Here is a 25,685-nt window from a genome sequence, read left to right as displayed (position 1 = left end):
GCTATGTAGTATTTTTCCTCCTTTACATACCATTTTGTCTCGGTTGGTCCTGGCTACAAAATAGCTGACCCATTTACCAAACAAGTGTGCTGGAGACCTAGTTGTACCCTGAGACGTGCCCAACAATTTGACTGTGTTGTTTTTCTGGCGAGTTTTTTTCTTTCCAGTAAGTCTATTTGCTGATTTGGCAACAAATGAGGAACAATTCGTGTAGCACAGCCAGAAGGAAGGGATCTCAAAGTCAGTTTACTTTTTTTCTTGCAGTTTATTCTTGAGTTGATAGCAAAGGTGAATCATTATTTGTTTAAAAGAGCTTTCTTCAACTCAATTTTGATTAGTATTTTTGTCAAGCAGCCATTGGGAGATTATCCAACACCTTACCATTATTCATAGTAGATCTTCCCTCAGAAATAACAAGTAAGAAGAAATATGCTTGTGTTTGTAAATTAGTTGCTGAATATCAGAGTATTCTTATGGCTGTCTTGGAAAAACAACTGGTTTTTAAACTTATGACTCATACTTACATGCCTTAAGAATCTAACTTGAAAACTCAGTATACACCATTTCAGAAATGCTACAGTGATCCATTTTAACATTTCCAATGGAGTTTTGTTATTGTTTTAGCTGAAAGTGTTCGTGGACTTACTTGAACTCCTTTTTTTTTTTTTTTTTTGGATACTCCAGAAGCTGATTTTCTTATGTAAAAATAAATACCAAAAAATAAATGTTGAAAACCCTCCAAAAGTAAATATTGAAAAAAATTGCCTACTTTGCTTTGCAATTCATCATCAATATGCATTAACCTGCTTGTACTGCTAGTAAGCTATGCAGATTAGTGGGCAAAATCCCCTTCACTAGTTCAGTCAATGAGTGAGTGATAATTAGGATGAGAAATAAAGACAAGTCTAGTATTGAAGCTACACTGCTAGTGTGCTATAAAACCAACAGCTTTGCAAACCGAAGCAAAAAAGTGAAAATGAAAAAAGAAGTTTTGTAGCTCATCTTTCTCTTTCTCTTTCAATATTCAACACTTGGGCAAAAGGTGAGCAGCCAAGTTTTTGCCAATTTGAGTCCACTCTGTGCAACAGAGTTCTTCTGCAGCCTTCCTGAAGTGAAATACCTGGTGGACTCGTGAGTCAGCAAAAATCAGCTCTCAATTGTTCTACATGGGAGAAAATTGTTTCTTTTCACTTACGAAACCAGTGCAGATATTCACTGTGCTTCAGTTCAAATACAGGCTGTAAATTGTTCTGTTTCTGAGGAAAAGTATGGAATGTATGTATTTTCATGTCAGCTATGGCTTTTCATTTTGGAAAGAATTCACAGGACATTTTGCTGCATACACATTGTGAAGAGATACTTCCACACGCCTTAGAATGTACTCTTAAAGAATGGCGGGACATTGTATTTTCTTAAATCTAAGCAGGGAAACTACACTGATGCATGACTGCTGAAAGTGATTTGGTTTGTGGCTCATGTTCTGGTGGTAATTTTTTCCAGCACTTCTATAGAATATAGCAATGTAAAAGACTCTCTGATTTCTGCAAAGAATAACCAAGGTTTGTGTGGTTTTTTTTTTTAATGTAGCTAATGCATCACTGTTTTAATACATAGTTCTTAATTTGCCTTCAAATACTATTACACATAATTTTACATTTATTTTCAAAAGTATTTCACAACTAAAAAGACCAAAAAATCAAGGCACTTCATCATTAAAGTCCTTCTGAAAATACCTCATGCCCAAAAGCCAAATGTTTGATGGTTTGAACGAACTATTATTTTATTTTTAAAAATCCTACAGTGTTTGTTTAGTGCTTACTTATTTTCATACATTAAAGACCTTATTTAAACTTTATTCAAATCTGAAGGAATTAAGAGAAAACATATCTCCAAACCCAACAGAAATGTGACATAAAGGAACAAAATCAATACAGTTCAGACGATTATACATTTTATTGCTTTGTCACAGCTGAGATTTTTCTCAGTCCCAAAGCATGGGATGTTATATGTCAACATGCATAAAAACCTACTAAAATACTACAAACCCCCAATCGATATGTTTGGATCAGTTAAACATCATCATTGAGCTCTGAGTTGTTTGGTATTTATATAGAGGTATTAGATGCAACATGGCAAATTCTCTCCCTTTACTGATTTACAGAGACCATTTTCGACTGTTGATTCACTTAGGAAAGGTCGGTTTTCAGAGTGTCTGCAAGGGAGAGATAGCAATGTATGCTTTACCTTGAGGGCAAGAGCAGTGAACTCCATTTGTTAAACAGAGAGATAAACCAATTTGTGGGAATGAGATAAGTAATAAAGTCAAATATTTGCTGAATATTTTGTAATTAGTTGAGAGGACAGAGCCTCAATAAACTAAACAGAGCCTACTCAATAAACTATAATATTTGTTGGTATCTGCTGATACTATTGGTTAGGACAGGACCTTATTTACAGTGACATACAGGCAACACTAAAAATGTCACGCATTTCACAGTAAAACCTTGGTCTGTGAAATACTTTTGCTTGTCGTTTTTTAAGCAGTCAGAGGAAGCCTGACTGTCAGAGAAGTCCTAGAAAAATAATGGGAGGTGTATTTGCTTTGGGAAAATGTTCTCCGCATTGTCCTCCCTGACTTCCAGGATTAGCTCTGAATGCTATTAATTGAGGATGACGGTAGTAGAAGACTGAAATTCACATTTGCTTTACACATCATCTGTCCCTCATGCTGGTGCACAAATCTGTTTACAGGGAGGGAACCACAGGCCTACATTTGAAACACTGAAAGCACTAGGCACAATAAAAGTAAATCCAAGTATTTAGGGTCAGTGAAGGAATCTGAATCTCAGACTGACCTACATTTGAACCATGACCAAGAAAAAAAATATATTCTTTAATTTATTTTTTTTACTCTGTAACCTTTTTCTTTCTCCAGCATAAAAATTAAAGACAGAAGATTTCCCCCCCCCCCACTTACTTCTCACAATTTATGACAGGAATTCAAAATGGCTTACTCTTACAAGCCAGTGGATGAGGATTCCTACCATGCAACAAAGTTGTGCCATCTATTATTGTTGACCCATAACCCCTATATAGGCCACAAACACAGTAAAGTTTTTTACTAGCACCTCTGTGTATGAATTTCACATCGGCTTGTTACTGTCTGTAGCTCCTACTGGACTTAACCGACAACCACACAGTGCCACCTGATGTCCTCAAAGAGTAATAAACTCTTTTTAAAATCTGTTAAACCCCATGAAGGCCAGTCTCAAAATTACAACTTGACCATCATAGAATGTTGCTTCTCAAGCTACCAGGAAAAGATCATCTGAATAACTTGCCTCTGTTTTCATCAAAACAATCCTAACGCGCGTATGAAATGATGGGGTCTGAACTAATCTTTACTGCAGCACTGTCTTAGTATCTCACACGTTGGATACCAATTCTGTCACACATGTGAATACTCATATGCAAATTTCCTAAAATTGTATTCATGCTCCATAAGGGCTTTAAAATGGTTTCTGCCAAATCAAGATCTAGCCCGTCGCAGAACCATGAGCAGTTGCTGTCAAAATCCATACTACAAAAATATTTGAAAGAAGCTAGAAGAATAAAGCACCTTCTAGATTCCAAGACCGTTCTATCAACATACACATATGCATGTGAATATTTATATCTTAATATGGATAAAATGCGTTTGTTCATCTGGGGCAAAAGGCCCACATTTGCCTCTCTGCATAGTGCAGACGGCACAGGGGATGCTGGCAGGAGTAAATGACAGTTTTTGGGGCCGGGGATCATTTTGCTTGTGAGGCAGGTGCAGACGGTGGTGAAACACAGCCATCTACTGGCCTCTGTTTTGCTGTGTTTGAGCAGCCTTGTCTTCTCACAGAAGTTCTGTTTGTCCAGAAATTCAATTTTGCAGCATGAAATCTTGGCCCAACCCATTTCAGCAGGAGTTTTACTTACATTCATGTGTTATAAATGATTATGTTTGTTAGTGACTGGCATTTATTTTGGATATGTTTAAGCACAGAAGTGAGTGAGGACTGCAGCATGTTGATTACGGAGTCTGAGCCAAGCTAAACTGCATTTGAATTTCACCACAGGATTTGAGACCACTGCAAGACTTGCTGAGGATTAGCCATGCTTCATGCTACGTTACAGTCTGTTGGAATCTTACTGCAATGTATTCCATATTGAAATACACATGGAAGACACTTTAAAATGTAACTGCTAGCATTTGTCTTTATGTCTATATTGATAGCTGTGTATTTTATACCAGACAGTGCTCTTTCTGGTTCTAGCTTCAAAGTTTAAGGAGCTACAATAAATACACATTGGTATACTTAGGACAAAGCTATCTGGAGTCAGCTATGAATACATAACATGGGGCGGTTTTCCCCACTGTGACTATTTGGTTATTTACTAGTTTATAGGGACTTAAAACCTGCAAACTTTCAACATAATAATTAAATACTTCAAGAATTTGATGATGAAAAAGTTAGGTCCTCTCTATGTGTAGGGAACCAACTTTTCTTTTTCTGTGACCTCCTTGGTTCTACCTGTTAAATAACTTAGTACAGTGATTGTTCATTGCTTCTTAGGTACTTGGAAGGTTAGAAGATGGTGCTTTATGGCCTTTCTGCAAGAGGAAAACGTTGCACCTCCCTAAATAAAAAACAAAATTCTAAGATCAGAGCATGACTATTTTCTGTCTTCTCTCAACTGCATCATTTCTAACTGCAATTAGAAGTTAGTCTAACTGGACGCTTTACCAACACTTTTCAAAAGTACTTATTTAAATGTTTTCAACATGGCTACTTTTTACCTCAGTAAAACCACATCTCATCATCATGTACTTAGCATTGTCAGTGTCACACTGAAGGTTGTATTTTTCAGCATTCCTGCAAAGACCCCTGATTTTATAAATATTTAATTTGAAGGAGATTATTCAAAACCACCTAGAATCAAAGCATATGTATTAAGGCAGACCAAGCGATTAACTGCATCGGATCAGCACGTAAGACTCATTCAGTCACAGTCCTTGTCATATCAGACGAACAACGTGGATTTTCTCTGGACAGGGAGTCACTCTGAAGTACCTCTACATGGTTAGCCCCTTGTGGATACCTTCAGAGACAGCCCTCCCAGTCAAACTTCAGGACCAGGAAATCGTTCCTGCTTATATACTGGGGAATTTGCTGGTTTGGTGACTGAATAGAAATTCAGTCTGGGACCTGAAAAAAAACCTTGCTGTCAAAACTGAGACATGTACTCCCACAGAAAGCCTTATTTTTCAATAAACACATTTTTATGGGGGAAACTCTTTATGGAGGAAAGAGTTTCATAAAAATCCCATCACCAGACCAGCTAATGTGCTTTTGACGTTACAACCCCAAATGGGGTTTCCGCTCTGAAGGTTAACCCCACCACCCCACGCTCGGTGCTTCGGTAGTGACAGAGGTGCCCCTGCCAAACCTACAGCGCCTCAGGGATGCGGCAGCCCCAAACCCGCCTGCCACTGACCCACGTCCGCTGTGGGCCAGATAAAACCAGACGCCCCGTTTAGGCACGTCCTGGAGCGCAGCCACCGCAGCCGTTCAGCTGCCTGGCGCTACGGGGTGAATAAAGCGGGCCAGCCGGGACTCCCACAGTCCCTGCATCTTCCCCAGCAAACTCGGGGTTTACAAACTCTCCCCCGTCGACCTCCCACCCATCTCCACAGGCCCCCAGTGCTCCGTTAGGCCGCTGCCGCGGGTTGGGCCGAGCCGGGGCGGGGCGGGGCGGGGCGGGCCGCGGGGCGGACCCGGGCCTCAGCCAGGGGCGGCGCCCACGAGCCCGCCCGCCGCCAGCATGAGCTGCGCCACGCTGCTGGGGCTCCGGGGGCCGCGGCTCCTGGGGGCAGCCGCCCGCCCGCCCCGGTGGAGCAGGGGGCGCAGCGGCGGCTGCGAGCCCCCGGCGGGCGCCGCGGTGCGCATCGGCTGCGCCTCGGGCTTCTGGGGGGACACGGCGGCCGCAGGTAGGCGGTGGCGCGGGGCCGGCGGCCGCCGTGGCCCTCGGGGGCGGCGGAGAGACCCGGCCGGACGGCGGGGGCGGTCGCTGGGGCAGTGAGGCCTGGTGAGGCCTCTGGACGGGCGGCGGCGGCTGCGGCTGCGGCTGCTGCTGCTGCTAACACCGCAAACAGCGCCGTTGCGTAAGCGGCCGGGCCGGGGCTGCCGCTGGACGCCCGGGCGGGGCGGGCCGCCCTCGGGGTCGTCACCAAGGGCAGGGGCGGCCCGGCCCGGCCCGGCCCGGCTCGGCTCGGCTCGGCTCGGCTCAGCTCAGCCGAGCCCGGCCCCGCGGCTGCGGCCGGGCCGGGGTGCCGCGATGCTAACGGCGGGTTCTTGCTTGCCCCGCCAGTGCCGCAGCTGCTGTACGGAGGGAAGCTGGATTTCCTCGTCTTCGATTATCTCTCGGAGATCACCATGTCGTTGCTGACGGCCGCCAAAGTTCGGTCTCCTGTAAGTAGCTGCCAGGAGCCGCTGCCCAGCCGCAGCGTGGGCGGCTTGGCTCAGGGGAGAAGGGCGGGCTGGGTAGGGTATAGCACTGCGGCGAGGCGGGACCTCCCCGGCTCTATTCCGACCCAGATCACGCTCGAAGTCTGGTTAATACACGTCAGGTTCTGGGGACACATTTGCTTTTGTATGTTTCTTATTTGCATGTATTTACTTATTTTCAAATGCTCAGTTTCATCTAGTAAAAGCGTTCACGTCCTTTTCTGTAGCATTACTCAAACGTTTTGAGAGCTAGTTGTTCTTCCCTGTTTTTTTCTGTCAACTGAGAAAAGGGGTTGGGTCGACTTAACCATAACAAATGGTTACAGGTTTTAATTATTTCAGGTTTTAGGTTACACTCCGGATTTTGTCTCTGCTGCCATGGCTCCTTATATAAAAGATATTCACAGGAAAGGTATACTGCTCTTTATATGAGTTTGTCTGTTAATTAAGTTCATTTGCTTAGATGAGTTTTGTATGGCTTGTTCCCATAAACAGTGGTTTTTACACCAGCATTTTACTGTCCTCTAGGAATAATGTTTTTAGGAAATCCCATCACAGTAGATGTAATGTGTCTATGTGATCGTGAGGTCTGATGGTGACATTTAGATTGGGTTAATTTGAAATGTCTGCTGTAATTATAAATGTATACATATATCTCCATGTATTTCTTATTGTAGCTTTAATTTGTGAATGGAAGACCTCTTTACAGATCTTTGTTAAAATGTAAGATCTGGACGTTTTCGATGCACTCAAAAAATTTTTCAACATTCCTGTATAGATCTTGAATATTGCTTATTTTCTGATAGCTTATTCTTTTCTGTTTATCTTAATATAGCTTTGGAGCTTTCTGAGCTTGAAAGGAGAAAGGGAATTACTTCTAAGTACCCAGTACCTTGCTTAACACAGTCTGGAATTTAGAGAGATGCATATTTCTGCAAAAATGCAGTTGTTTGGATGCTTGAACGACTGGTGTCAAATTCTGTTCCAGAAGGAGCTGTTTGGATGCTGTCTGTCTATTTCATCATATATAGCTTTTTGGTCCCTCTCTCCTTCCATGCGTAAAGGAAAGATGAGAAGTATCTATAACAATTATTTTTCTGTAAACAATTTTGCATTGGTTTATTCGAATTCTTTCACAGATTAAATAGTGTTCATATTTTAATGTGATTTCAGTACTTTACTTGACTGGATGTCTGTTATCTTGCTTGTGTTTCAGAACACTTTAAGTTTTTACAGTACAAGTGACTGTTGATGCTGCTGAACTTAATTTGTCTTTTTTGTTTAGGTGTTCGTGTCATCAGTAATGCTGGTGGAGTTAATCCGCTTGCTTGTGCAGCTGCCCTTCAGGAGGTGGCAAAGAAAGCAGATGTTGATTTGAAAATAGCTGTCGTTGCTGGAGATGACCTAATGAGTGAGGTATTTTACTTTGTCTTAAGACTTAGTAGCATTGTGGTTAGTCTATGTAGCATGAGGGTGGCATTTACTGTCCTATAGGAACTTATTTTGTCTGTCTTTATGTGGTAGCCTTCTACTGTTAGAAGCATCTAAAAATTGTTGCTTTGTTTTCTTTTTTTGTGTGTGTGTGTGTACATGAAGACGATTCTTGGCACATCTTTTGTATGTGATGGGGGTGAATTTTATATAAGACTACTGATCTGCTGTTTATCTTTCTGAAGCAAACTGTGGATCTGATCTAAGGAGAAGCTAGGATGTACTTTTACTAATTGTTTCTGTCTAAATTAAATAATCCTGGATGTTAAGTCTCTTAAATTCAAGTGTGGTGTAGTTACCATGTGTTCAAATATTCATCCCTTGTAGCTGTTCTCAGTAGCTTACAGGCGTATCCTGTTGTTATTTTGTTTACAGGTAGCTGGCTTTCTGTTTTTAAGTAATTAGTTTATGGCCAATAAGGTAATGTTAAGTGACAGGATTGAAGTTTTAATATTTAAAAAAACCCTTGAAATCTAGAAATGAAATATATGGCTTTCTTTGACTTAAAGGATGATGCTTGGTGTATAAAGTCTGGCTCCACAAAAAACATTGGCTGAAAAGACGCTGTGGAAACAGTATACGTTGATAGTGGTTAAGAGGGGAATAGGTTTGCACTATGGTTAAATCTCTGCTTGTAACTTGGAAAATTATTTATCTGTGTAGGCTCTGTTACTCCTTGCATGCTATTGAATGTGGAAGATGGTAAAGTAAGATTTTTTTGTTTGTTTGCAAATTATGTGCAGTGCTTGGACTTCCAGGAACTTCTGCCCTACTGAAATTGCTTTAGTATCGGTGGTTCAGAATTTCATTACTGGTACGACAGTGAAATGGTGATTATTTGAGCTTGGCATGGAAGTTTCTGACCTGAAATGGATTATTTTCTGTGTTATTGTCAGTATGTAACTTACAGGAACAAAAAAAGACAGCTTTTGCTGCCTACAGACAACTTTTACTGTTGATACCAAACATCATAAATTACACTAGGAAATGTTATTTGTGGTTTGGAGAATTTCAGTCCTTACCATAGAATACCAAATTAATAGAAAGCGGAAGGTTTTTTTCCACACTATAGATACCCCTATAACTAGCGTTAGACATTGAGTCTATGCAGTCACTGGCCCCTGCAGCCACTTGTTTCCCGAGCTGTCTAATGCGTGGTCAGAAACATCCACGCCCATACATACCTCTCTGGAAACACAGCGTATTCTAAGTATCACCTGGAGCTGCAGAGTTAGCCTTGTTTTCTGGCCATGCCACATGACCATTAAGGCAGACACTCTTCTCTTTTTAGGGTTTGATTTATTCATTCTTCCAGCAATTAAAGACAGATTAAAAGCCTAGGGAATGTACCAGTTCATTGTAGTTGATCATCTGTGAATGAACTAGCATTCTTTAAAGACTGACTGATTTTTTTGTGTGCTGGAAAAGTGTGATTAAAAGTGTGTCTAGGGCTTTTAGCTATTCATCTGACTGTTGCTAATTTTAGTGATTTTACTTTGCTTAGAGTTGCTCTGAAGTGGATCTGTTGTCTGATACTAATCAAAGGCTTACATTAGATACTACAAAATACTTATAGATTTGGTGCTTTGTTTGCTTTCTAACAGAAAGAGAACATAAAAGGAGCTGATATCACTGATTTAGAGAGTGGCAAACAATTTCCAGAAAGCGTTCATAGCATGAATGTGTATCTTGGGTGAGTTATTTTCACTAATTGTTTTTATTATGGAAAAATAATTTTAGCACATTGGCTACGTGAAATTGGGTTGTTTTGCAAGTAGAACCACCTAGCATCTGAGGTTCACATTTACATTATTCAGGCAACTGGAAACAAAAAATTTCTATGTAACTTAGAAGTTACAAATAAACTTTTAATTTAGAACCTTGCCAGTCGTGACTCCTAAGCATTACGTTTCCTGTGAATCCTCAGGTTTTAGTTCAAACCAAAGTAATTTTAATTTAATTACAACAATTGCAAATATCCTTTCTCACATGCAGAGTATCCTGTTGCTGCATGGAGCAGTTGTTTAGGATGTTGTCACTAGAGAAGTGCAACTGAGGAATTAAAGTACTGGGACACACTCTTGAGTCCTGTAGGAGGTTCCATTAGGCTATGCTGAATTGTGTGTCAGGCTATGTACCGTTGAAATTTTGGAAGCTGGCTTTCCAGGACAGGTCACTGTTTTGAAGATCTCCCTTGCCTCCTTTATGATAGTAAAGGCCTCCCGTGAATCTCTAAATGCAGGTGTTCTAGCTACCTGTTTGTGAACAGTTGCATTTTTAATGTTACCATCAACTTCCTCAGATGAATCAATGTCAATCAAGTCTATCAAAGGGGAAGGACTGAGAAATGGGACGGTGGCCAGGTGTTCCCAAAAGCTAGCATCTCTTCAGTTGATGATCCTGGTGATGCTGTCTTTGCTTTTCCATCCTCCATGTCGTACATACTATCCATCCTGTATTTCTGTTTGGTGTGTGTCTGAAGCCTGTGGACACAGTCCACTCTCTTTCGTGTTAGTTTTTATGGAAAAACTGATGTGCTCTCTCTACTATTATCATTGCACTTTCCGAAAACGCATCACTGACGGAGAGCAGGGTATGACTGTACCTAACACAGCAAGTATTTTTCTCTGTAAAATAAGAACCTTTTAATAGATGAGTCCTTTTAAATTTGTCTTTAGTATTTTCTGTTGTTCTGGATTTTCGTTTGTTATACTTCGACTTGCAACATTTGCAAATCATGAGAAACTGTAAATGAAATCTAAGAAATAACGTTGTAAAATTGTAATAGTGCAAATGTCTTCATACCAATTCTGGTGATTCAGGATTTATTCACAAATTAAAAAAGCAACGCAAATCAAAGCAGAGAGGACAAAAGCAGGCTAGTATGAGGATGAGGCATGTTAAAAATCTGTTACCTCTGTTTCTGCTTCAGTAACGATGCTGGAATAGCAGACTCTTGCTCTTTCTTTTCTAATAAAAGCAGTATTTCTTTATAGCTCCCTTAATCTCAGTTGCATTGCTGTTACCAGCCACTTAAATTAGTTGTTCCGTAAGTTACACTTTGACAGTGTCAGCAGTGGATGCTTATTCGTAAAACAAATGATAAATTTATGTAGACTTGTAAAACAAGTCGACATCAGAGTGTATTGGGTAAAATCTAAGTTCTGTAGGTAGTCAATTTTTAAATCCTTGAATCTGATGATATTTGCAGTTTGATTCTTGATTCGAGTCTGTAAACTCCACCTAAAAAATATGCATTGGGGTGTTGATCCTGAAGCATTTCTTCTGTCCTTCCTGATTTGGGCTGTTAGGAGTTCTGTGGACTGAGTTCACGTGCATTTTTAACAATAAGAGCCAAATGGCTCTATTTACTGCTTTTTAAAGGCAGTTACTGATAGAAAAAACGTGTATCCTGTATGTTTGTATGTCGAAACCCCGTTTGTGCTTTTTACCTGTGACTGTTACTTAACACTATGCTCAGAAATATAAAATGTTTTGCATGCTGTGTATGTGCTTGTTGTTATAGCTGGTATCCTTTGGTTCGTGTAGCACTGGGAAAAAAAACAGGCATACATTTTATGTTTATATCACTAAGAAAACTTCTGTGTGTTCTAACTTTCTTGAGGGAAACAGGGCTAAATCTATAGGAACTATAGAAAAACACTACTCTTGGTTTTGTTCTTAAAGGCACGTGTTTATGCGGTTTGTGTTTGCAAGCTGCCTGTTTCATGAAGAAGGGTCCAGGAGCCACGCACTCTGGTCAAAGCTTGCTCACTAAAGTGTATAAACTCAAGTAGTTCACCTGGGTGAATATTTTTAAGACTGACTAATTTTAACTGGGCTAACTCTTACCTGACCAATCTGGAAAATCTGTTGCCTGAGTTTCTTTGAAAATGTCTGCACAGTGCTCTTGAAATTGGTTGATGTTGCAAGGTCTAAAAACACTTAGGAAAATTGACCTGAAAAGTTTAGAATTGGAAGGCAAAGTCAACAAGCTTTCTCTGGGAAGCATATTGGTCTTCATATACTCCTCTACAAATTGAAGAGTAATGAATCTCTGAAAAACAGTCTTTTCTGTTAATAGAAGTGACCTTCTATGCACTATGTTCAAGACAGTTTCTGTGAGCATCAAGGCAAGTGTCTCAAGTATGTCATTTAGGTACCTGAATTCGATAGTGTTCTGATGATTGCTTTTTAAAATATTCTTGTTGTGTATACAAAATGAAAAATTGGTTGCTAAAGTTGATTTCCTATGGGATTTTAAAGTTATTTTTATCCTGTGTGTGGCAGGGAACTGATTTTTTTTTTTTTAAACAGTGCCTTAAGAAGTAAAAGTATTTACTGTTGTGTTTTTGTCATCTGTAGTGCAAGACCCATAAGCAGGGCTCTTGACCTTGGAGCTGATATTGTTGTGACGGGTAGATGCGTTGACAGTGGGATTGTATTAGGACCACTCATTCATTCTGTAAGTACAAGTTAATTTCCAAGAAACATACATGAGTGAATATTCAGTGATTGACAGACAATTTTTGCTTCTTATGAAAACATAGATACTAAAATTAAAAAAAGAGCACCTTCCATTTTTTTTCTTTCCTTACATGCATGAAAAGTTGCCAGCCTTCACTTCTCCTAAACGTGTATCAGCGATATTTATGAACTTGTGTATCGTGAAGCTGGAAAGCGTTTCCGTCAAGTTGAGGAAGTCTTACCGTGTTTCACCAGTATTTCACTCCCCGCCTCTTTAAAAGTTGATGTGCGATGTTTAGAATAAAGGAAACGTACATTTTTCTTTACCACAAGGTGGCGATGGTAGAGCTCATTTAGGTTTGGGGAGGGCACACATGAGGTGGTCTAAAATACTACTCTTTTTCAATGGGTAAGCAGTTTTAAGTAGTTGAGTCTCTCAAATTCCTTGAATTTCAACAAATTGTACAAGCAGGATATGTGGTTTTCTGAAGTGTTTTGAATAGGTTATACACTTCTGCGAATGACCACACACTATGAAATATGGAACATTTCTTTTGGTGCATATTTAAAAAAAAAAAATGAGGGTATATGTTAGTTTCTAGTTACAGACATGCTTTCTAAAGCTTTATACTCTTCTGACTTCATGCATGTCAAGCATTGCCTAATCTAGGATTAAACTTTCACATTTATAGTTGCCATTATGACTTGTTATTTTATTCCTAGCTGTCTACATTCTCAAAATAGTTTTCAGTGTGTATTATTTACTCCAGAGAGGCCTTATCTAATTTATTGAAAGATCTTGGGGAGATTCATGCTAAATTCTAAATAAGCAGCAATGAATATATTGCTTGCACTGTGGTGAACTTGGGGAAAAATAATTTCTAGTTAAACAGAAAACATACTTCCACTTTTTAAGGGTGACTGGTAGTACTCCAGGAATGGTTAATTCTCAAAAGTTGAAAAAGCATAGTGGTTTGTTTACATGACACAAAATAGGTGCTAGATTTTTAAACCTCTGGGTTATGGAAATTTTGGATAATATAAATATTGCACTTCTGTTTTTTTGAAGAGGGTGAGACTGAGAATTTCTGTTTGGTTTGGATGTACTAATAAGAGGAAAACTGAAATACATCAGAGCTCTTCTACAAATTTACTGAATAGCAACTTAAATCCACATATAGCACCTGCCAATTATTGTTCTTTAGGTTTCTGCAGTTAAGTAAAAGTATATCCAATGCATTGTTACTCAAAGCAGCCAACATACTATGTGCAGGTTTCTATACTTTATGAAACTTCTGTATATGTAACATGTTTGTATCTTTCTTCCAGTTTGGCTGGAATAGGGATGAATTTGACTTGCTAGCTGCGGGAAGGTAAATGATATGAGAAGAAGTGGGTGAATTTATATTTCATACCCTATAATGTCAGGATAACAACTTTTTTAAGCACTTAGTGGTTTTGCATATTATTACTAAATTAGTTTATTTGAATGTTTTTGTTAAGTTTTGGGTTCTTTTTTAAGGCTCACTTAATACTTTCTTGTTTGGAATTGAAATTGTAGAACTTCATTCTGGGACCAACTTAAAAGAACAAAATGAGGAAAGGAGTGAATGATTTTGTTTAACAGCTTAACTTTTTCTTCCTGCTCATTTTGTGTCAAGAGATGCAATCTTACAGTACAGACCAGCGATTCCCAATTTTTTCTGTTTGGCCATCACTGTTCTAGTTGAGATGGTGGCAGGTCTTACCTTCAGAGATTCACAGGAGATTCAGTCAGAGGTCAGCATCCTTGCATGGTTTTGCAGAAGCTTAGTGTCAGTACTCCTGTTTGCAAACACTAGTCGTAAGTCCTAAGGTTAGGAGTCTGATGCAGGAAGCATAGGTTAAAATTCTGTCACCTAGTTTCACTTTCTGCATCATTAACTGACTGCATTGGAGTCCATAAAAATGAGTGACTACAGGTTACTTAGGTAACCTGTTGCTGGAGAATAAATGTGGAGAGACACTCTGACTCCACTGGATTGGGGACAATGGTGAGATGGAAATTTTCCCTGTAATTCTGTGGGTGTTTATGGACTACCACAATCAAAGATTCGAAAATCACAATACATAATCATAATACATTCTGTGCTTCACATGGCAGTGAGATCTTATATCTTTTGGTTTAAAACGGGGCTTTGCATATTTAGTTACACACAGTGCGGACTGCTAAGATGCTGAATTTAGATCAAGACTTCTTGAAATGACCAATGAAACTTGGTGTTCATTTTTTTTCGGGAAATTAATTTGATTCTTCATGTAAAAGTTAGTCCTTTCAACTCTTCTTATATTCATCTTTCAGAATCCGTTGTTACTTATAATGCATAATTTATAAATACATTAGATGCCTATGGAGCAAAAAAATAGGATGTCCTTTTGTTTAGCTTTCCACTTTTATTTCCACTGGACTATTCTGTTTTAAAGCTGGATTTTATTAAACTTGATTTTGCAGTATATTTAGTTATTTGAATGCCATTTTCCCAGCCTTGCAGGTCATCTCATTGAATGTGGTGCTCAATGTACAGGTGGAATATTCACTGACTGGCATGAAGTACCAGACTGGTAGGTAACCCTGACATCAGCTTGTATGTTTGTAGCAGACCAAAGATGAGGTTTCCTGATGTATCTGTGTTGTGAAAACTGCTTCTACTTTATTCTTTTGAGGGAGACAATATGGGCCTCTTGACATTTTTCTGTGTTAATGTTACTTTTCTACGAGGTCTGTTCTCCCTGTTGCAGTTTTCCTTTGTGGTCAGCTGGGGTCTTTCTTTCTTAGCTGAAGCAACAAATTATTAAAAAAAAAAATTAGCCCTTTTTTTTTAAATTATTTTTTCTGTTTCTTCTTATGTGATCTGCTTTTTGTAAAGATTTGTTACTAGCTTTCATGTATGTTTGTAATGGAAAAGACTATATGCATATTTTGGATGCTATTTTCATCAGTCTTCAGTTAGATCAGAGCTGACGACTGTTCAGTCACAAATTTTATGTAATTTGGTTTGGTTGGGATGATGTATGCCACAGTCCTTTCCTGCTGTGTGACACAATCTCCACAAATGTATTGTGCTGTCACTCCTTTCAAAAAGTTATGTGTGTATCTTGTGTTCAGACTTACTGAATTAGACTTTCATGTAGGAAGGTCCTTCTGCCTGCTGAGAAGCAGTAGAAGGAAGGACTAATGTAGCCTGCTTTGGACCAACTTCTTTTTAGGAGTAGTTTAAAAGTAGTCATGGAACGTGTTTTGCATAGGATGAGTGTGGCTGCAGTTTATTTCTATTTTCCTTGGGATGAGAGGGAGGAATCTTGTCCTGTGCTGTGTTATAAGAAAGGCAATGCTTCCTTTACCTGATGGAGGAAAGGGCTGAAGAGCAGTGGGAGAGAGTTCAGGAGAGAAGAGTGGCTTTCATTGGGTGTCTTCCTGCTCCCAAGCTGACCCTGGGAAGGAGGCCATCGGGGGGGCAGCCTGTAGTCCAGGCGGAGGAACCAGCACAACACTGTGTCCTGCACTCTGAAGAGCCGCTCTCCTGGGTTAGTTTCCTAGGGATGCCAAGCTTTTTTCTCCTCCTTGTAGTAACTGTTTCTAATTTGAAGTGTGATCCTGAAAGATGTATTCTGCTTTTCTGAGTTCCTGAACACTGCCCACTTACAGGTGAAGGGACATAAAGCATTGAAAGAAACAGGGTCAGACATTTTCACCTATTAGAAAGCTGCTAGCCCTGTACAAACTGCACTCACTCTTCGCTGTTGTGTTCAGTGGGAAATCAAATGAGAGGGTTTATAGTAATGAGACTCTCTGTTCAGTTTGGAAACTTATAACTGCTAACTTTGTTGCTCTTCTGATGTATCTCCTGAGGGTTTCATTATGCTGAGTTAAAATGAGTATATTAAACCATGAGCTACTAGAGTGGAAGTAGCTAATTTTACAGACAAGTATACATATGTTATATATGCCTAGTTAATACTTGTGTGTGTATAGAAAAATCATATAACTGTCTAAAATCGTAATCTTGTGGCTTAGACCTGACTGGTACTGACTTGAGTTGCTACTAAAGAATACAGCAGGTTAGCACCCAGTGCTGTTCTGTAACCTTGTCCACATCGATCTGCGCGCATACTTCTGAACCATGCATGATGGTATCTGTGCTCATATAACAGTAATTTATTTACCTTCAGGTTAAGTCTACTGAAGAATTAATCACAGTGCCTTAGAACTACTGGTTTTGTTTGCAAATTCAAAATGCCTTAGGCATTTAATTAATGAAATTCTTGAAATAAAAGCATGTTACACATCAACCCGTGTGATGAACTTCTAAAACTGATCAAAACCAAAAATCATAGAATCATAGAATGGTTTGGGTTGGAAGGGACTATAAAGATCACCTAGTTCCAACCCACCTGCCATGGGCAGGGACACCTTCCACTAGACCAGGTTGCTCAAAGCCCCATCCAGCCTGGACTTTGAACACTGCCAGGGAGGGGGCAGCCACAGCTTCTCTGGGCAACCTGTTCCAGTGTCTCACCACACTCACAGTAAAGAATTTCTTCCTAATATCTAACCTAAATCTCCCTTCTTTCCATTACCCCTTGCCCTATTGCTACCCTCTCTGATCAAGGGTCCCTCCCCACCTTTCCTGTAGGCCCCCTTTAAGTACTGGAAGCCTTCTCTTCTCCAGGCTGAACGACCCCAACTCTCTTAGCCTGTCCTCACAGGGGAGGTGCTTCAGCCCCCTGATCATCTTCATGGCCCTCCTATGGACCCGCTTGAGCAGGTCCATGTCTGTCTTGTGCTGGGGGCCCCACAGCTGAACGCAGTACTGCAGGTGGGGTCTCACCAGAGTGGAGCAGAGGGAGACAATCACCTCCCTCAACCTGCTGGCCACACTTCTCTTGATGCAGCCCAGGATGCGATTGGCTTTCTGGGCTGCGAGCGCACATTGCTGGCTCATGTTCGGTTCTTCATCCACCAACACCCCCAAGTCTTCTCTGCAGGGCTGCTCTCGATCCGCTCGTCACCCAGCCTGTATCTGTGCTTGGGATTGCCCTGACCCGTGTGCAGGACCACAGGAGTGACTTAGCCCAGTTTGTTTCCAAGCTGAAAATTAATTTTAAGTAATGTCTTTTTAGCATACAAAATACATTTTTCTCTTAAGCATGCATATGTTAAGTAACCTGAGAGGCAGAGTAGAAGACTGACTAAAGTGGGCTTGGGGTCCGGCACATCCATTTAAGCTATGGGGGGAAGGAGGGGAGGAGAATGGGAGGAGATTGTTTGAGAGCTTTGCTGCTGCTGCTCCCCCACCCCCCTGTAAATAATCATTTGCTATATTTAGACCTAAATGCATGAAGGGAAAATATTATGAAGGCTTTAGGGCTGCAGAAAAATGCGTTTTCCATTTGATAGCTTAGTAGTAACGTGCTGACTCTTTAAGTTAAAGAAACTTGGTAGCATGAGGTATTTGTTATTTAGACAGTCTGAATCCATTTTCAATGCATGCAGATAATGCATTGTGTAATAATGCACAATAACTATGTGATAATTCATAGCCTTGATAACGACCAAAACTGTCATATCTGCTGCTGCCAACATAAGTTATATTGCCAATAGGTCAACAGACCTCTAACAGAGTTTGCAGAAGTTATTTGACTATAGTCAACCTATATAATGGTTTCTCTCTCATTTAAGAAAACCTACATTTTTAGCAGTCTTCTGAAAGTAAGCATGTGTAATTTAGATCTCAGTAAATCATAGGGTCTGTGATACATAATGTTAAATCCAAACCAGCCCAACAAAGTCAGTAAATGTAGGGGGAAGAAGCCAAGTCAAATCTCTGTGTGTGTGTCGTTAAAGTGCCTTTCACATATGAAAAGGTGATTCTTCCCACTGCCATAAGCCTGTTCATGCAGCCAAGACCACTTACCATTCAGGTCTGCAAGCGGATACTGGACCTTTATGCTAGAGCTTAAGAAAGCCTTTCACAGCATTTATGCTCTTCTCTGGTGACTAAACACTAGAGGGCAATCTCTCTCTTTTCCTTGTATCTTACTACCGAGAGTAGGCTTGGTTATGATTAGACTTGGGTCATTTTTTCACTGTCTTTGGGGTTTTTTTCCTCCCTGACAACAGTGGTCCACATCGTTCTTCTGTCTTTGGCTGCTTGAAAAGGTGTAAGTGTACTGCTAAGAAGGACTGATGGATATGGGTTTTTCTAACTTCTAAACAAAAAAAGGAACACTTCATCAAATTATAGACTTACAAACCTTATCTGTCTATAGTTTATGCATAAACAAAAATAATTAACTATGTAAACAAGAGCGCTTTAAATTAAACTAAGTAAAGCCGGGTCAGAGCTCACATTCCATGCGTATATTTTCATGTCTCTGAGTACTGAGGCACTCGATTGGACCCACTTCATTCATACAACATAGTTGAGTTGTTTTTCGGTTTTCTTGAAATGTTTGATGTAGACCACTTCTGGGAACTCAATTCCACTGCAAAAGGATGCTTTAAGTCTCAGGAATGTTCATGTGGGTATATTGTGGCAACTGAGTGTTAGCTATGAAAACCTAAATTACTCTTTCTTTGTTGTCTCAGTAAAGTAAGTTTTTAATGTAAAACAAGTAAAGTGTGTGTTCTAACTTGTGGCTATCTAATTAAGTTTAGTTGACAGAAGCTAAACTTATTTGATTTCTGTCTGATGAGCTAAGGCACAGGTATTTCTTTAACTGTACTGGGTGTTATCTTCATAATGTATTTGACTTAAACACAGCAATCTCAAAGCTGTAAAGTTTTGTCCGGTTTTCTTGGAAACAGGCAGACAGGTACAAAGGATAGACGATGTTTACTTTTCCAGTGAGAGGAAGGCTGCTTGACTTACTGCTTGTGTGGATTCTCTGGTGTTTAGCAGAGAAAATGCAAGAAAACGTTAGTTCACAGTTTATAGAAGACTAATGAGCATTCCTAAATGACTGATTTTAAGTTAATGTTATCAAAAAAGGCACTTACTCCTTTTTCTGTTATTTGTGTAGTAGATGGCAGAAGAAGTGATAATACGTCACTGTTCCCTGTTTAATGTCTAGGCCACAGAACTCAATAGGGAATTCATGCAGTGTGTCAGAATGAACTGTGATGCCAGAACTATATTGATAATGCCCAGCTCTGTATTTAATTTTCGTTTAACTCCAGACATTGATGTCTCTTACTACTATTTAGTGCTGGTGGGTGATTAGTACATTGTTTTGTTTTGTTTTGAAATGCAGGCGAGGATAAACTAATGCTGATCAGTAGAGTAATCATTTTGAGGAGATGATAAACACTGACATTTTGCCCTAAGCCAAGAGTGTACAATGGTTGAGACTGCATAATCCTCTGGCCTGGGATGACCAAAAGGGTAAGTCAATAGTTGTAGTCCCTTAAGGGCTGGATCCAGATTGCCGATTGGGACTCACATGCTGGATTCTGTTCAAGTCCCAAATTAAGCAATGTGGAATGCCTTTTTCTTTGTAGCACCATCTATTCCAGGCATCTGAAAACACCAGGCAGCCTGTCTGATTGGCCTGAAATTGTCTAGGCGTTAAGAGTTTACATACAATGCATACTCTGAAATGCCCTAGTCAGAGGAGATAAGTGATGCAGTCAGTAAATCTTCCCTAAATCAGAGTTGCAGCAGATGTTAGGAAACATGTTAGTACCTACATGTAAAGAGATGCCTATACCTTTCCCATAAGTCTGTGCTGATCTTGCCTGACACATTTTAGCAGTTCTGCACTGGTTGTAAAAACACTGCTAGAAGTGGTAGCAGTTTCTACTGTTTGCCTAACTGCATTGCAGTTAAAATACATGCCCAGGGAGTTGAGAAGCTTGGCTTAGAGATCCCCTTAGCATGACATTCATTGAATCACATCCCAGGAAACTGCATTAGCTGTAAAGCCAGAAGTTCATACCACAGCCTACTTGGACACTGGTTCACTTCTGTGTCACGGGCATGGCTGTGGCTTTTTTGGTTTTTGTTGTCTTTGTTGCAGCATCTTACCCTGCAAGTAAGTGTACTACACTAACTGTCGCATCTTCTGTTGCCAGTAATCTTGTCAGTCTACCAGTAAGAGCCAGAATGAGATACTTGAGGGGTTTGTCACCTTATGAGGGAAGAAATGCCATTTTATCTCAATGTCTTTCTCCCTGAACCAGTACTGATCATGGCTTTTACTCTTTTTTTGTAACACTAATGGTGTGAGCTATATGGTAAAACAAGAGGGAAGGCTATCTTCATAGTTTCCCAGAGATTGAATAGTGCATTGTGCCAGAGAAGACACTGGTGAGATGTCTGCTTAGATGGTTCATGTTATCACCTGTGACATGCACATAAACTGTAACATTTCTGAGAGCCAAAAAAGAAGAATACTCAGCATTTTACATGGAAAAACTTAAGCTGAGAGTAAGTCATTGGCAGGCAGAGAACGGACAGGAGACTCTCTTTCAGAGCCCTGATTCCTATTAGAGTAGGGCAACAGCTGTAGCTAGTGGTTGAGACAGTGGCTTCAGCAGCAAAACTAGTTTTAGAACTTTGTTACCCCCAGGCTGTAGTCAGTGAGGTCCTGCTTTAACTGTTAACTCCTCACCTAGCCCCAGTTTGGAGGGGGTTTCTGAGGTTTAATCTTAGCTTGGGCTTATTCAGTGCTCTGGTTTACTAACGCATATAATTGACTTGATTGTTCAATATCAAACATGCAACCCTTGGGTAAAAGAGTGGTAGTTGCGATCTCCTTTCACAAACTGAATTTATTAGGTCTGTATTTTAACTCTGTGTTAAAAGAATTGCTCAAAGTATCTTAAAAGTTGTTCTTTCATTTATTTCTAGTATTGTATTTTATTAATTACAGGTTCGTATAATTTAACTAGAATTCGTTTTATTAGTTTCCTTTCAGAATTGTTTACATTGCTTGATACTGCCCCATCCTACTAGGGGATTTTATCACTAAACTGATGCAGTTCTCCTGTTATTGAAGGGTGCTGCTTGGCCACTGTGTCACTTTGCATGCCATGACTGTAGTTGCTGCTGAAGTTTAATTTTACAGTTCTGTGGTTTAACTCCCCTGCTACACTGTACAAATTATAACTTGGCTGTGCTTTATGGCCAGGATAAAGTTGGCGCGTTACAGAGCAGATGTCATACGGAATGTAGTTATTCAGCAAAACCTACTATTGAATTGGGCAAAGAGTTACTTCTTGCAGTGGAAGTGCTGATCAGGGTGATGGTGTGATCATAGTACCTGTGGTATGTGCTAGAATACCCCATCCAGGTAGCTATTGCTGCTAGTGACTTCAAACTCCAGATTCAAGTACCTGTCACTTGACTGAATCATGCCATAGGAGTTCCTTAGCCCAGTTTGTTTCCAAGCTGAAAATTAATTTTAAGTAATGTCTTTTAGCAATATACAAAATACGTTTTCCTCTTAAGCATGCATATATTAATGTATGTTGTAGTTGGCATCTGCTACGAGGTAGTATAGGATATATGTATTTTCTCAGTCATCCAGTTACAGTACAGATGGAATCCAGGGTCTTCTTGCTCAATTCTGTTTTGAATTGTTAAAAAATGAGGGAAGTTTTCAGAGCTGACGTGACCTGGGAGAGCACACATCTTTCACAACTAACTGAGCATTCAGGAAAGTTGATTGGGTGGTGATGTAGTTTGAGGAGGAAACATCCCTCATGCTTATCTTGGACAAAGGCAAAAAGTCTTTCTTGGTACCTTCACTAACTGTTGAAACAGAGTAGCAATGAAAGACATGAGCAAAGAGTAGGTCACTGATTGTAATGTTCTTCTCGTTGACTTGGGGCATGGATTTCAGAATGGTTTAAATATGGCTAAAAGTTCTTATCATGCTAGTGTCCTGCGTCAGCATGCCTATCCTAGGAAGAGTTGGTGTTTTGCCCACCCCCACCCCCCCCACCCCCCCGCCTTTTTTTTTTTTTGAGGCAGGGGTGTTTGGTTTTGGGGTTTTTTGTGTGTTTGGAATGTCTTCTCTCCTTCATGCAACTTTCTTACAAGCTTTGGTTCAACACTTTGCTGCAAGTAGTAAGAGCTGAGTGTCTCTTTTGTTACAAATATGTCTCAACCTTAGGGGCTGTTTAGAAGCTTTTCCAGAGAGTGGATTTGTACCTGTATGGTCTCCATCTAGCTACTCTAGCAGAATAAAAAAATTCAACCATAAATATCCTCTGATGGCCCTGAAATAACAGGAAAATCGGAGTCTGTCCTTCCTTCTGCATCCTGAGAGACCTGAATAATAGTGTTGTTATACAGATGACTGTTTATCTGCTGTCTTCCATGATTGGTTTGTTTTTAATGACTTAAACATTTGCCAGATTTTAATCATTGTGTGTGGTGAAATTTCTGTCTTTGCCTCACTATAGTCTTCTTCGTTTTGGGTTGGGTTTTTTTTGTAACGGTTCGGGTCTTTTGAGAGTGGAACTTGGGCAAACTGAAATTTAATCTATGTTAGTAGACTCAGTGGTCCAGAGTAGAAAGTTGAGTGTCTACAGTTGAGTGTCTACTTCTTCAAAACAAAAATCACTGAGGAGTAGGTGCGGGAATGTGTCGTAAGGGTTGCATGTGCTGATGACTCGAATCAAAGTGGGCTGCAGCGGGATATCAGTTGTCACGGCAGTGGGATAAACGCACTGCGTAATCTGTTGTGATGGAAATGAGTTCGCTTTTGGGTAGGTGATTGGAATAAGCTGTGTTCAGCCTGCTTGCAAGGCACATGGTGCTGTTGCCTTAAGACAGACAGATGGTAGGGTCAAAGCACACAGGCATGGCACCAAGAGGGTAAAAGCTCCTTAATTCTAGACTTGTTCAGTCACTGATCCTGCTGTGTAACACTGGGCAAATCATGATGCTTCTGATATGTGACTCCTTACTTGTAAAACTGAGATAATTACATATGTTAGGCTGTTACCTCACATTAATGTTCAAGACTAAGAATTGAGAGGGATTTTGGGTGGTGTTTTTTTCTGTAATTTTAAAATGTTGAATGTTACATACTCCCTGCCACCATCTTTCTTCCTCCACTTCCACTCAAAAAATGCAACTAGAATAACTTGTATGAAAAAAAGAAACGTTGATTCCATGCAATTTTTTGTATTCACCAGGGTGGAGTTTTTTTGTTTCCCTTTATTTCTGTAGTGGTTTAAATAGTTTCAAATACCAGTCTAATGAAGTATAATCTTTACTGATTCGATGTGGGCTTTTCTAGGTGTCCTCCAGCTGCCCTGCTTTGCAAGTTTTGTACACTATCAGTATTAAAGTTGCTGATCTCTGGTAACAGAGCTTGTCTCTTAATCCTTTTTTTTTAAAAACAGGGTTATGTTTGAAGCTTCCCAATGATAAGGAATCTGTTCAAACTCCCATGAACTTTTACAAATGTCACTTAACAGTGCGCTGGTTTCTTTGCTTACTTTCTTCAAAACTTTGTGGATTAATGTTACACAAACTATGTTCATCTAACCTTTGCTGATAACCAGTTTGGTTTTGTTCAGCACATTGTTACCACCAGCACCCAAAACTAATTAATTTCGGGGATGGACAGATTTTTAGTATGTACCAAGAACTTGAAGGTCATTGACTTTAATGAGAATGATGATGTTCACCACCTTTCGTTATTAGGACCTTTTTAGAACAGTTTTGATTTTGCAAGGGGCTGTATCTCCTTAAATCCTCTTTTTGTGTTCCTTTTGTATCTCTGGGGCACTGGCACAAACTTCCAACTTCCTGTGAGAGGGGGGTAAGCCAAGTAGCCTTTTTAGAAGAATATTAAGGCTCTGTTTTAGTTTTCAGGTACTTCTAAATTTATTTATTTATTTTAAAGTAATTACTTAAATTCTCTGTAAATAAAATAAAAGCCTTTTAGCTGGGAAAGCAGGCATTCTAGATCTCATCAACATAACCCTGAAAATGCTGCCCTGCTACTCTGATGACCAGCATGTGCTTCTTACTATGAGTAATTAGGTCACTTTCTGTATATTACTCTTGTGAGAATGTGAGGGGGAGGAATTTTTTTTTTTTACAAACTTTTCTATAATTCTCTGGTTTACTGCTTTTCTTTTTGCTGTGCCTCATAATTTCCTGTTCACTCTGTCTTTTATTAGTGTTCTGGGCTGGAGATCTTAACTTTCATCTATCTTTCTGTTTTCTGATAATAACTTCTTATATTAACATGTGAAATTGTCCGTAATGAGTGTGGTTATTCCTGTTTCCTACTTTCCTTCATCTCTGAAGCTTCCAGCAGAGTCTGTTCTTCCTGCTTTGACTGCCTTTTTCAAACCTAGAATGCAGGATGTGTTTACATGCCTTCACCTTCATTCTGTGTGTGCTGCTGGAGTCAAACTAGGCTAGAATTAGCAATCACAGTTTTTAATCTCAATTTACCTCTAATTGTAGTCATCTAATTCTTTTGTCTTCTTTTGCTTTTAACTATTTCTGTTAATGTCCTACTTCACTCCCTTCTCTGATCCTATCTGTTTACTGTTGGTATCTGCAATCTTTTGCCAGGCAATAAAATGCATTCTCTTTATTATTTTGGTTGAGCAGTTTAAGTGCTTTTTCTTGTGTATATTTCTGCAGAAACAACCAGGTATGTTACAACTCTTGATCACTTTTATTTAATTAGTCATTACCATAAAATTCTGGTATGTTGTTACTCATTTTTCTTTTCACTTTCCCTTTGTATTTATAGGGTTTTTTCAATGTTTTTGATATTCTAGGCACACCATAGGCTTTCCCATTGTAGAATGTTCCTCTGAAGGAGACTTTATTCTTTCCAAACCACCAGACACAGGGGGATTAATCTCTTTTGGCACTGTAGCTGAACAGTTGGTCTATGAATTGGGCAATCCTCAGCGCTATCTTTTACCAGATGTCACATGTGACTTTTCTGAAGTTTCCATCACTGAAATTCCAGGTTAGTCCTCTTACATGTTAAGAGATCTGCGTCAATGAACTGGGGTATTAAACTAAAGCAGTTACTTTAATTTCCATGTCTTCTCTTTATATTTCTTGTTAAATCAGTTCCTTAGAGTATGATACTGCATTAAACTGATTTTTTGAAGGACTTTTGCTAGAAATTCCTTTAGAAATTTTAGCCATACTCTTA

The 25,685-nt window shown here is 39.8% G+C and overlaps 1 protein-coding gene across 2 annotated transcripts in view; it reads left to right on the top strand.

Annotated features, from left to right (window-relative positions):
* Positions 1–5,856: 5,856 nt before the first annotated feature.
* Positions 5,857–25,685, top strand: part of LOC104344957 (uncharacterized) — a 62,932-nt gene continuing 43,103 nt past the window's right edge. The window contains exons 1-9 of one of the 2 annotated variants that reach the window (XM_086464058.1): positions 5,857–6,022; positions 6,403–6,503; positions 6,882–6,951; positions 7,825–7,955; positions 9,635–9,723; positions 12,396–12,495; positions 13,827–13,870; positions 15,021–15,098; positions 25,297–25,493. In XM_086464058.1, the coding sequence (XP_086320184.1) occupies positions 5,857–6,022; positions 6,403–6,503; positions 6,882–6,951; positions 7,825–7,955; positions 9,635–9,723; positions 12,396–12,495; positions 13,827–13,870; positions 15,021–15,098; positions 25,297–25,493 (976 nt within the window). Of the gene's footprint in view, positions 6,023–6,402; positions 6,504–6,881; positions 6,952–7,824; positions 7,956–9,634; positions 9,724–12,395; positions 12,496–13,826; positions 13,871–15,020; positions 15,099–25,296; positions 25,494–25,685 lie in introns of those variants that run through there. The other variant, XM_086464059.1, reaches the window with a different exon arrangement.

The sequence above is a fragment of the Leptosomus discolor genome, chromosome 4, assembly GCF_034619465.1.
Source record: "Leptosomus discolor isolate bLepDis1 chromosome 4, bLepDis1.hap2, whole genome shotgun sequence".
Lineage (NCBI taxonomy): Eukaryota > Metazoa > Chordata > Aves > Leptosomiformes > Leptosomidae > Leptosomus > Leptosomus discolor.
Note: the sequence above shows the minus strand (reverse complement) of the source record. Positions and strands in the feature narration are given on the sequence as shown.